Here is a 13092-nt window from a genome sequence, read left to right as displayed (position 1 = left end):
GCAGTGAGCTGAGATCGCGCCACTGCACTCCAGCCTGGGCGACAGAGCAAGACTCTGCCTCAAAAAAATAAATAAATAAAAATAAATAAATAAATAAAGTAAATTAAATCATAGTTTCTACTATGTATCAGTTTCCCTTTGGGGGAAGGCTAGAGGAAGGGAGGTCAGAGGCAAGGCCCAGAGGAGGCTATGGATTTGGGCAAATGACTTAATTTCTTTGGATATCAGTTTGCTCATTTATAAAAAAGGGAAAAGAGGGCCAGGCACGGTGTCTCATGCCTGTAAATCCAGCACTTTGGGAGGCTGAGGTGGGAGGATCACCTGAGGCCAGGAGTTTGAGACCAGCCTGGGCAACACAGAGAGACTCCATGTCTACAAAAACTAATTTAAAAATTAGCCTGGTGTGGTGGTGCACTTCTGTAATCCCAGCTACTCAGAAGGCTGAGGCTGGAGGATAGCTTAAGCTGAGGAGTTGGAGACTGCAGTGAGCTATGATGATGCCACTGCAGTCTGCATTCCAGCCTGAACAACAGTGAGACCTCATCAAAAAAAGAAAAAGGGAAGAGCACTTATCTCAGAATTGTATCAAGTAGCACCAGGCATACCACAGCCCTGCCTCATGGAATTTACAGGCCAGTGGGGATATACAGTATTTGGACTCCTGCATGTTGACTCCACAGTCTACCAGTCTGTTCAGTGTCCCTAAATGTCAGAGCCCTGCTTTCCAAGCTGTGGGGAGAGGTTACCTGAAACCACCTGATGCATCTTTGTGGACTGTTTCTTTTACTTGGAAGTAATTAAAAACATTATTTTTACAGTAAAACAAACACAAAAACAAATACAGTAAAACAAATACATGAAGAATTTGCATGAGTCTTTAAATTTAGGGCCAGGTGCGGCGGCTCACGCCTGTAATCCCAGCACTTTGGGAGGCCAAGGTGGGTGGATCACCTAAGGTCAGGAGTTCGAGACCAGCCTGGCCAACATGGTGAATCCCTATCTCTACAAAAATACAAAAATTAGCTGGGCATGATGGCAGTGGCTGTAATTCCAGCTACTGGGGAGGCTGAGGTGGCAGAATTTCTTGAACCCAGGAGGCAGAGGTTGCAGTGAGCCAAGATCATTCCATTGTACTCCAGCCTGGGTGGCAGAGCAAGACTTCGTCTCAAAAATAAATAAAATAAATAAATACATTTAGATGTTTTGGGCATCAGCATGGAGAGATCCATTGGAGATCTTATGGTTTGGTCAAACCTGTTTTACAGGTGGGGAAACTGATGTGGAGAGTGGCAGGACCTGGCTTCACCATCCTGGTTAGGGATCTCCTGTCATCAAAGAAGATTCTAGTCTGCTCCTTTCCAGATCTCTGAGCCCTGCAGAAACAACAGGTGGCTTCCTCTTCTTCCTCTGTAGAGGGTGAAGCCCAGAGGCCAAGACTGGGAGGAGGGTTCTGGGCCTTCATCCATATTCTCTAGCTCCTAACATTGCCCAGAGGTGGGCCACCCTGCCTACCCATCAGCCTCCCCCTGCCCCTCTGCCAAATCTGGACATAATTATAGTAATTATACTGCATATAAACAGTATAGGTGACTGCTTCTGAGCATAATTACAGGAGATGTTTACATACTCACAACAGCATCAGAGTAAATGATAGCTTACTTTCCCCTTAATACTTAGATATCAGGGACCTATCCGGGATAATTAGCCAAATCTCAGTAGTGAGGGTGTGGTAAAGACCTTACCAATTTCCCACTACCTGCAAAGCAGGAAGGCACCTCAGACAAAGCAGGGTCTCAGCCAAGATTTCACAGGACATCAAGAAGCCTGCAGAGAAGTGGGCTAACATCTACTGGGCACCTACTGTATGCAGGCGCTCAGGGGAGGCCAGCAAACACAAGCGAGTTCTTTCAACCTATTAACAATTCTGCAGGCTGATATTAGTGTATCCTCACTTTACAGGTCCGGACATGGGTTCTCAGAAGCTTAGTGCACAGGGTCACCCACAGCAAGCCATGGAGCTGGGCATGGGCGCTTTCCACGGTGCTACCCGGTCACAGCAGCGGGCCAGCTCTGCCCTCTTCCTTTATCGCCTCTTCTCACTTCTCACAGCTTCCTCTTACTGGGCATCCTCCTGCAGCCCCTGCTGGCCGCGGGTCTCCGCTCAGTTCCCCAGTGTCAAGGCCGTCTACTGCCCCCTCCGCCCCTTCTTCCTGTCCCTGTTGTGTGGCTGGGTGTTATCTCTCCAGTAGAAGGGGGTGGGGTGGGTGGAATGGGGAAGGGTGGAGCACAGGGCGAAGGCCTTGCCAGGCATCCCGGGGTCTCCAGCTAAGCGAGGGGCCGCAGGGAGCGCCGCCTCGGGGTCGCCAGACCCTCGGCTTCCAACCACCCGCACACACAAAGACTGCCCCGGCATGCGCGGGAGAGCGCGCTCGCACCCACGGCCGTGCGCACACACGCACAACTGCACAAAGACGTGCACACTCCTCCATCCACACCAATACACTCCCTAATAGGGCCCGCACACAGCCGTGCGCCCTCACATACACCACACCACCACCACCACCACACACACACACACACACTCTCACACGGACTCGCACGCGGGTGGACCCCCTCCCCCACCACAAACGCCGACCTTGGGGCCCTGACGCGTCCCGCCGCGCTGCCCTGCCTCGCTGGGCGGCGCGCGCACACGCAGACGCACACACACACACACACACACGCACACACCCCGCGCGGTTCCACGCCCCTGGCCGCGGCCCGGGCGCTGCGCTGCTCGACGCGGCGGGCGGCGGGCGGGGACCGGGGGCGGGGGCGGCGGCGGCGGCGGCCGGGAGAGCGGAGGAGGCGGAGCAGGGAGCCGGGAGCGGGCTGGCCCGCGCTCCTCCTGCTGGCCGGGGATTTTCCAGCCTGGGCGCTGACGCCGCGGACCTCCCTGCGACCGTCGCGGACCATGGGCGACAAAGGGACCCGGTGAGTGCAGGGCGGCCGCCCGGCGGGGGGCGCGTGGGGGCGACCTCGGCGAGGACACGGGCGGGGGCTCCGATTGCGTCCTGGTTCTGCGTTCGCGGCCACCGCGGGATCTAGTACCAGCTCTCCTCCACCCGAGGTCTCCTGTGTGGTCTCCCCGGCAGGGCCGTGGGCGGGGGGACCCAAAGGGCGAGGGCCGGGCCGCCCCATGTGGGCCGCGGCTCCTGGCCCGGACACACAGCTCGCTGACACCCAGCATTGGCCGGCAGCCGCAGAGACGCACGGGGGCAGGTTGACACACAATACACGCACGGGCACACTAACCCGTGGCACAGGCATGCTGGCGCACACACTGGCAACCGCTGGCACACGCTTATCACACGCAGTGGCACGCCGTCATACACGCCTCGGTCAACACATTCTTGCTGACAGCCTTGTTGGCATGCACAGCTCACACTCCAACACACACCAATTCTAGCACACCCTCGTGCTGGCACACACGTGTGGGCATACACTGATACGCACACTGTCACCTGCACTCGCTGTAGCAAACACTCTTGCTGGCACACACATCACCCTCACTGGCACACACACTTGTGCTGGCATGTCTCACCAACACAGCGGAGCGCAAGGCCACACGAACACTGACCCCCACAGACACAATCAGACTGATGCCCTCAAAGACTGGCACCCCACAGGCACGAGCTGCTAGCCCAAGGCCCGCTGACACACACGCTTCAGGCCCCACATGGCCAGAAGTGGAAACACACACATCACACAGGGTAGAGCGCCCCCCGCCACCCCCAGCCTGGGGAAAACAGATCGCATCCCATCCAAATAGATCCCATCCATCTACTCTGTTCCCTTTCCCTCTGACCTCCTGAGGAGTGGCTGGCCAGGGGCTGTTTTGAACCTAGGGCTGGGAGAACCCCTCCTGTTCTCCTAGAACCTGTCCTGAAATACTCAGAAAGAAACAGTCTATGCCTCTGAAAGGGGAAACTGGGACAAAAGGAGGAGGGGGCTGGAGCAGGACAGCCCCTGGGGGCAGCCCTTCAGACAGGACCAGCCCTGGTCAGGGGCTCAGCGTTGCCACCCTATTTTCCCCGTTGCCCTCCCCACCCCCTAAGTGGGCACAGCAGCCTCTCCCTGGGCTCCCCCTCTTTCTCATTGTTTTCTGTCTTTCTCCTCTCCTATTCTTGTGTCCGACTTCTGCCTCCTTCCTTTCCTCCCCTCCCCTCTCCTCGTTTCCATTTATTATTAAGCTCTTGCTGTATACTAGGCATAGTGTGGGGGATCAAAGATGCACAAGGCCCACTCCTCCCCTGAAGGAGCTAACAGACTAGAGAGACACCACCCCAGTGGGCACCACCTTTCAGGGCCACTGACAAAGCTATTTCTCACCCACTGCCATCTAAGACTCTCTCTCCACAGTGTGAGAAAGGGCTTGCAGAGATTATTTCCATTTTCTAGAGGAGGAAACTGAGGCTCAGAGGCAACTCAGGCTCTTAATGTTTAGAAACTACTTTCCAGCCATCCTCCTGACAGCTCTTCCAGGAGGTTAATTTTCCTCTTCCTGTTTTCTAGCAGAGGAACCAGAGGGCTAGAGGTCATGTGATTTGCCTAAGGTCAAAAGGGGCCAGAGGCAGGGCGGAGGCTGGAGTCCACTTGGTCATGTCTCTGTGGATGGCCCTAGGGCACTGCCAGGCCCCTCATGGGCCAGGGAGGGGAGCCCTGCTCTGTGCTGGAGGCCCAGGCTTTGGGGGGGGACGGCAGAAGATCATGCTGTGTCTGCATGAACCTTGATGGCTAGTCCCCATTGCAGCTGGCTGGCCAGCACTGTGACCTAGGCCTCTGTCCTCAGTAGGAAGGTATGTGACTCCTTCCCCAGCCACATCCATCTGCCCCGAAATTAAGACCCTCTTGACCCATGAGGTCAGGCTTTTCTTCCTGCAGGGCATAGCAGGGAGTCGGAGCCATTCTCCACTCCGTTGTCCTTCCTAGGCTGCCTTGTGATCAGAGTGACTCAGCCTCTCTTGGGTCTCTCTGTACCTCTCTGTGACTTGGGGGATAAGTGTCATTGCTGTCCTGCTGACATGATTGTCAGGAAGATGTGGACACCATGGGCTTCCAGGCACCTGTTGGAGACCCTGTCTCTGAGGCCAAGGTATTTTCCATGGCTCCCCCTGCCCTGCCTCAAACTCACTGGTGGACCTTTGGGACATTGGGCAATTGCCTTTACTTTTCCGGACGTTAGTTTCCCATCTGTAAACTGGAGCTATCAATACTTACATTTTAGGGCTTCCCTTGTACTTACTGACTTCACTGGGCAGGGGAAGAGGCACTGCCTGAAGCCTGGAGCCAAGGCCCGGCTAAATGCACCTGATGGTGGCCCTGACCTCCCCTTCAGACTCTCCTGCAGCCCCATGAGGCCTTTCTGTCCCTTTCCGGACAGTTTGCTAAGTAATTTGGAAAAGAAGGGCAAAATCAGTAATGGGCTGTACCTTGTCTTTTTCCGTAAGCCATGAGATTCTACTTTACCTATGACTTAGAAGAGGAATCTGCAGATATCAAAAACTGAACATTAGGAATCATCGCAACCATCCCTCCATCTGGAATTGCACCCCCATGTGAAAGTGACAATGAAAATTTATCACAAACTGTCATTGCCCTCTAGGAACTCCCAGGGTCAAGGGGGAAAGAGGTGTTAAATACCTGGACGGGGCTGTGCGCGGTGGTTCACGCCTGTAATCCTAGAACTTTGGAAGGCTGAGATGGGCAGATTGCTTGAGCTCAGGAGTTCGAGACCAGTCTGGGCAACATACCATCTCTACAAAAAACACAAAAATTAGCTGAGTGTGGTGGCACATGCCTATAGTCCTAACTACTCTGGAGGCTGAAGTGGGAGGATCACTTGAGCCCTGGAGGTTAAGGCTGCAGTGAGCCATGATCATGCCACTGCACTCCAGCCTAGATGAGAGAGTGAGACCCTGTCTGAAAAAATACAAAAAAAATACCCGGACAGGACTAATCACAGGGCAGGAGTATGATGGTTGCTGTAAGGTGCTCTGGGAACAATCATATATTCATTCAACAAATGTTGATGAGTGCCTTCTGAGTGCCCAGGGCCTGGGGATTCAGCAAGGAAGGAGTCTACTCTGTCCTCCAGGGATTTAGAGCAGAGCAGGTGGTCATAACGCAGGATGACATGTGTTGTGGGAGGCTTAAGGAGAAGTCCCCAACCCAGGCCCAGGCAGGGAGCATGGCACAGGAAGCTCTCCTGGAAAGGAGGTGGCGTTGGAACTACTGAGCTTCATCTGGAAGGATGAATAGGCCAAGGGGGCGGGATTGGGAATGATATTTCTGGCCAAGGGTGCAGAATGTGCAGTGGCTTGGAGGCAGGAAGCAAGGCGTGCAGCCTGGGGCCTGGGCTGGGGATGACAGTGAGCCTTAAGAGGTAAACACAGACCGGTCACCAGCAGTCTGGGAATGTCAGGCTAAGGAGAGAGCATTTTCTCCTGAAGTGGATGGTGATTCAGAGAAGAGTGTGAGGCAGCAGAGGGCTGGAAGCAGATGTTTTCATTTCAGAGAGATGTCTTTGGCAGCGCCAAGTAGGGTGGATGGGAAGAGCAGGCCTAGAAGCAGGAAGACCAGTGAGGAGGCTGGGGAGAAACCTGAGAACTAAGGCTGTGAGCTGTGAACTTAGGCTGCAGAGAGGATAGAGCTGAGAAATATGAATGTGAATAGGAGGTGGAGTCCATCAACCTTGCTGGTCGATTGGACCTTTGCCAGGTATCTGGTGTGTGTTAGAATTACACGCATAATCTCAATGAATTCAACTGTAATCTAGTAGTGTAGTCATTGTTGTCCCCATTTTGCAGATGAGGAAACAGACTAGAAGAGATTAAGTATTTGTTCACTGCCATTCAGCCAGCAAGCATAAGAACCCAGGCCTATTGACCCACAAAGCCCTCTCTGCTACTCGACGCTTTTGCCCAAGAGAGGGGGCCTTGTCTGGCTCACAGTTGGCCTCCCCAGCAGCTCCCAGCCTCAAGTTGTGCGTCCTTTCTGGGCCTTGCCGTTTCCACGTACCCAACAGACAACATGAAGGATCAGATTTAGACAACAGGAGGGACTTCCTGAGAGGCAGTGATAGGGAATGGAATTTCCTTTCCTGCAGATGAACTCCTCTTTTTTCAGAGCAAGGAGGGTGATGAGGACATGTAATCACCAGCTCTCTGTGAACTTTGGCTGTCGTTTCTCTTGGTGGTTAAGCCCTGTGTGACCCATCTTGGCTGGAACATGGGGAAGTCCTGTGGCTTTGGCCAGGGCTGCTCATGGGGCCGCTGGGAGTGGTAGCATCAAGTCTGGCCCACTGTCTCTGATCCCTGATTCCAGGCCGGCCTCTGGACTTCAGACTTCTCCACTGCTCTCTTCCTTCCAAGTTTGGGCCTCCTTGCCTGAGGCTGACGCCTCCCGTTGGCATGGGTCCAGAGGTCCTGAGTTGTGGGCTTGCCACTTCCAGGGCTTCTGACACTTTGGGGTGGTGGCAGTAGAACAGCAGGCTGGGAGTCAGCACACCCCAAGTGAGGTCCTGGCCTCTACCCAGCCATGCTCCGCTACTGCCAGAGTGCCCGCGCCTACCATCTGGCTGAGGCCTGCATGGCTGGGAGCAGCTTGGTGAGGGAGCCAGGGCAGTCTGTTATAGGCTGGACGTAGTGGGGCTTCTGCATAGAAGGGTCTGGATCCTGGGGTAAGGATCAAGGTGCGAGGCAGGGCTTTGGAAATGTGGATGAATGACATCGCATAGGGAGGAGGTATAGAGTATGAAGAGAGGATGATTAGGGACAGCCAGGGCCTTGGAGAGCACCAGTGCCTGGGTATGGAGAGAAGAGGGAGGAAACTGACGGAAGGCCATATTCTTGGAGCCAAAGAAGCAGGGACAGACCCACAGAGGATGAGCTGGAGCGAGACCCCTCAGATTCAGCCAGAAGGCAGTAGCTGGTGGCATGGGTTTTGGTGGAGTGGTGAGGGCAAAACTAGGCTTCAGCGGGCAGAGAGGAGTGGGAGGGGACCCTGCTTTTCTACATGCCTGGAGCAAGGCTTGAGCCTCTTGGAGGAAGGGCGTGAGGCCCTGGGCTGGGAGCAAGCAGTATGGCGGCAGGCAGTGAAGACTGGGTATGGGAACCTAGGGGTTTTATCTCATCCACCCCCTCCCTCTGCCTTATGTCCAGAGGCAGAAGACCACTGCCCTCTGCTCTCCTTTCAGGCTCAGGCTGAGGGGTTGTGAAGTGTGAGCTGGTCCTGGGGAAGACATGTAATGTGCTGGCTCCAGAAAGGAGGGGCTTCTGACTCAGGTGGGGGACTTGGAGGAAGGCTTCTTTGAGGAGGTGACCCCGGAGCTGGGTGCTGGAGTATGAGAAAGACTTAGGCAGGAGTAAGGTGTTCTAGACAGAAGAAAGAGCCTAGGCCAAGGTGCAGATACTGGCTGCAGGTGTGGGAGTGTGAGGGGTGAGGCTGTGGAGGAAGGGACAGCCTTGGCCAGCAGGCCTTGGATGCTGGAGTGGGTGGTTTCAAGGTACTTTCTTATTCATTCATACCTCAGGCTGAGTGAGCTCCCCATTTGGTAAGCAGCTTGTGGTTCAGGGCTATTTCTGTTTCTCAGTTGATGCTTCCTTACCCACGCTGGGTCTGCTTCCCCAGGAGATGCCTGGCAGAGGTTTGCTGAACTGGACTGAAAATTTTTTTCCCTTCCTGCCTCTGCTATCGGTCCAGGGACTCCCTAAGTGATGAAATTAGGCCTTTCCCATTAGTGAATCCTAAGACTGAAAGCGATATTTCCCACATTAGGCAAGTTCTCAAAAGAGAGGGGTGGGGTCCTGACTCCTCCATCAGACTGGGAAGTCCTGAGGGACAGGGTTATACCACCCCTATTAGCATGGGTCGCCTGAGCGGGAGGCCTGGGGCTCCCTCATCTGATTGGCTTTTGCAGGTGGGAGCCATGTCTCCCTCCTCAGACTGGAGGCTTCTGAAGGAAGGATGTCTCCTCCATCACACCGGGGGCTCCTGAGGTTGGGGCCTTGTCTCCCATGTGAGCCCTGGGATTAGAACAGGTATCGTCTCAGATGGTCCCTGGGCACCCTGCGTTCTTCCCTCCCATGTGGACAGGACGGTTCCTGTCCCAGGGGTGGCTTGAGTCCTAGTAGGGGGTTGGAGAACAGAGGGGGTTGGCAGGACAGGGTGGCTGCTTTTGAGAGGGTAACAAAGGACTCTGTTGTCCCAGCCCCCTCCCGCCTTCCCTAAGGGGCCCTGGCAGGGTCATCTCTCGGGAGACGCGCCTCCTCCTTCCTGGGACTGGCCCCATCTTTAGTCCCACTTCAGAAGAACTGCTTGTTCCTTTCCAGGAGACCTGGTGCCAGATGAGGCCCCTGGGAGTTGGACAAGACAGGTCCCCAGAATTGTGTGTGACTAAGGTCACCGCAGGAACTGAACAGCTTTTCCTCTGCCTGGGGCTGGGCGGCACCTGGCTGAGGCCACAGTGGAGCTTCTGCCTCCCTGCACCTGGAGAGGGATCTGCTGGTCTAAAGGGCCTTCAGCACTGGAAGCACCGTGACTGATGTCGAGTCAGCGGGAGGCAGGATGCAATGTCTGAACCATTCAGTGGTTCAACAGCCCGTGTATGGGCCTGGATGAGGCAGGAGGTCCCTTTCATGCTGGCCCTGGGCCTGTAGCCCACAACCAACTCACTTGGTCCTTGTGCGGCCACACCCTTCCCTCAGCCTTGCAGGGAGGCTTGTCGAACTGGACTGAACTCTTTCTTCCTTTCTTCCCCCATCACACTGGGGGCTCCTGAAGTTGGGGACTTGTCTCCCACATGAGCCCTGGGATTAGAATAGGTATCATCTCAGATGGTTCCTGGGCACCTTCTCTTCTGCCTTCCCGTGTGCAGGATGGGTCCATCCTAGGGGTGGTTTGAGTCCTAGTAGGGGGTTGGAGAACAGAGGGTTGGACAGAGGGTGAGCAAACCTCTGCTAGGTTTGTTCCCTCTTCACCCTTGCCCCTGCCTTGTGCAAAGGGCATGGACAGGTTTTCGCATAGGGCCAGGGGAGGGGTGGGGAGTAGACTGCTGTGGCTCACCATCTCAGAAGGGTCCCAGAGGCATGCTCTACTGCTTACTTATTGCTGTGTGACCTTGGGCATGACATGCACCCTCTCTGGGTCCTAGTTTCCCTGTGAAGTCAAATCAGGTGAGAGGCCCTTCTGCTAGCAGGTCCAGGAGTGACCTTTCTTCTGGGCGGCCAAAGTGGAAGTTTGAGCAGCTCAGGCCTCTGCTACAGGCCAGTGGGACTGAGACCACCAGGGAGTGTGTCCTGGGTGGGGATGGGTGTTGGGTGCTGGCGGCCAGGAAGGAATTGGCTACTGCTCGAAAGGGTAGTGCTGTCTCCCATGGTATCAGGTCCTTGAACAGCAGTCATGTTCACCTCCAGGGACATAAAGCATCTGTAGCAGGTCCAGGGCGGTGGCTCATGCCTGTAATCACAGCACTTTGGGAGGCCGAGGCGGGTGGATCACTTGAGGTCAGGAGTTCGAGACCATCCTGGCTAACACGGTGAAACCTTTTCTCTACTAAAAATATGAAAAATTAGCTGGGCGTGGTGGCGGGCGCCTGTAGTCCCAGCTACTCCGGAGGCTGAGGCAGGAGAATAGCATGAACCCGGGAGGCGGAGCTTGCAGTGAGCCGAGATCACACCACTGCACTCCAGCCTGGGCGACAGAGGGACAGAGCAAGACTCTGTCTTAAAAAAAAAAAAAAAAACTCAGGTCAGGAACACTTCCTCCAGGAAGCCTTCTCTGCTGCTCTGGGGCCTCCTCTGGGCACCTGCAGGCCCCTCGGTGATCTGATTAGTATGGATTATTAGCAGATTAGCATAGCGGTTAGGCTCTTGGAAGAACCAGATTTCCTGGTTTCCAGTCCCAGCTCTGACACTTACCAGCTGGGTGGCTTCCCTGATTACTTAACCCTTTCTCTGCTGTGGCTCCCTTATCTGTAAAATAGGGTAGTAGGTTGTCATGAGGACTGAGTTAAAATTAAGTAAGATAAAGCAAAGAAAGTCCCTGTGCAAGGTCAGTGTTATGCGGCTCTTATCGCTTATATGACCTCTCACCGGCCCTGCCTCCCTAACCCAGCTGTGAGCTCCCCCAGGGAAGGACCCTGTTTGATTCATTTTTTTGAGGCTCCCAAGGCCTCATTACAAGCCTGTATTATTGCTGGCTTTCAGTACCTGCTTGCTGACTTGACCACATACAACAGCTTTCCCATCCTTCAAGGCCTGAATCACATACACCTCTTCCTCTGGGAAGCCCTCACTGGATTCCCAGCGCTTTGTGACCTTCTTGTAATCTCTCTCTCTCAGCACTCATCCCTCCCTCCCTGCATAGGTCCTGGTTATTTGCACACTCGTGATGTCATCTTGTGAGGTCAAGAACTTTTCAAGAGCACCTGGCCTGGATCTGCTTGTCCCCAGCACCTGCGCAGACCTGGCATGCCGCTGAGCTCCATAAATATTTGTTCAGCCAAGGCATTTCGCTGGGAGGAGATACTCTAGGGGGTGGGCAGTGTGGTTGGTGAGGACCATAGGACATCATTGCTGATTTCAAAATATCTCAAAGTAGCCCAGAGCCATAGGAATTAGATTATTCTTTATGACCTAAAGGGCAGAGATCACTGGATGTCCAGCTTTACCTTGCTTGAAGACTATTTTCTGACAACCAGAGCTCTCTGGGAAGGGGATTGGCGGCTCATTCCCGCCTCTGGGCCTTTGTTCCTGCTGCGCCTCTCTGTCTACTTGTTCCAATCCTACTTCCTAAATAGGTGCCCCGGCCACAGAGCCATTCTCTCCCGGCCTCCGGAGGGCGTGCTCCATTCTTCATCCTCATCCTCAGTCATGTACTGAGCCTTTCCTGGGTGTGGGCAGTGGCATGGGAGAGTAGGGAGTCCCTCCTTAGGATGGACATCTCGGTCTGGCTGCAGTCCCTCCAGTGTGGTTTGACCCGGCCTGAGGAGGGGACCATGGTTTCTGATGACCCACCGGTGATCAAGGAGCTCTTTATTCAGCTGGACAGCCTCCCTTGGCTGGCAGAGCACAGAGCTCCCCATCGGCTCCCCGCTGGGCAAGTACTCAGAACCCACCTAATTACTGGGGACAGAATTCTGGGCACTGCATCCAGCAGGCTGCGGTCATAATCAGCTAATTAAACCACCCAAGCATTGCTCCTTGGCCCAGAGCAGAGGGAAGGGGGGTGGGGTGGTGAGGCTGGGAGGAGATGTAACAGGGGAGGCTCAGAAATGGGTCTGCAGAGCAGGGCTCTGAGAGGGAAGCAGGAAGTGCAGAGGGAAGGTGAGAAACAGGGAGAGAGGTGGGCAGATGCCCAAAGGTGCCATCTGAGGAGAGCACCCAAGTGGGGTGAATGGAGGGCAGGGGCTCTGGCCTGGGAGACAGGGATCTCACTTCTTCACTGTCCCTGTGCTGCCATAGGCAAGCTGCTTTTCCTCATTGGGCCTCAGTTTCTCTATGTGTCAAGCAGGAAGTAGGAGAGGCTTTGGCCTAGAGGCTCCTCCCTAGGACCCTTTCCTTCTCTCGTTAGGAGGGGAGAGGGCGTGAGCAGCAGTGTGATTCTGGCGGGACAGCTTGGCCTCTGGCAGCCCTGCCTTCTGGAAGTGGCAGACAGTGTAGGAGTCTGAGCCAGCCTAGACTGGGTGGGAAGGGAAGACAGTTGGGAGCAGCAGTCTGCCCACCTGGCTCCCCAAGCACGTCCTGCCCTTGAGCCTTGGTCCTGTCTTTGGGACTGTCCTGTGGTTCCCAAACTAGTCCTCAGCGAGGGACTCTTTAAGGCCGAGGGCTCCCTCCCCAGGGCTGGGCAGTGTCATTTCCACCTGTGTAGGAATTGCCCAAGTAGCACCCTCAGAGAGTGTGGAGGAGGGGCTCCCAGAGCTAGAGGCAGGAGGTTTGGAGTTTGGAATTCAGAGTTAGGCAGACTCTGCTCTACTGCTCACTTGCTAGCTCCATGACCTTCAGCTTGGGTCTTAAACTCTCCGGCCTCAGTTTTCTCCTTTGGGAAATAGGT

The 13092-nt window shown here is 54.9% G+C and overlaps 1 protein-coding gene across 2 annotated transcripts in view; it reads left to right on the top strand.

Annotated features, from left to right (window-relative positions):
* The first annotated feature begins 2888 nt into the window (after window positions 1–2888).
* The window catches only part of ARRB1 (arrestin beta 1), a 91217-nt gene continuing 81013 nt past the window's right edge, over window positions 2889–13092 (top strand). For both annotated transcript variants that reach the window (XM_016921618.4, XM_016921616.4), the window contains exon 1: window positions 2889–2973. In XM_016921618.4, the coding sequence (XP_016777107.1) occupies window positions 2954–2973 (20 nt within the window). In that variant the 5' untranslated portion in view covers window positions 2889–2953. The remainder of the gene's footprint in view (window positions 2974–13092) is intronic.

This window comes from Pan troglodytes, chromosome 9 (genome assembly GCF_028858775.2).
Source record: "Pan troglodytes isolate AG18354 chromosome 9, NHGRI_mPanTro3-v2.0_pri, whole genome shotgun sequence".
In the NCBI taxonomy this organism is placed as follows: Eukaryota; Metazoa; Chordata; class Mammalia; order Primates; family Hominidae; genus Pan; species Pan troglodytes.
The sequence above is the reverse complement of the archived record's forward strand: the minus strand, read 5'-3'. Positions and strand labels throughout refer to the sequence as shown.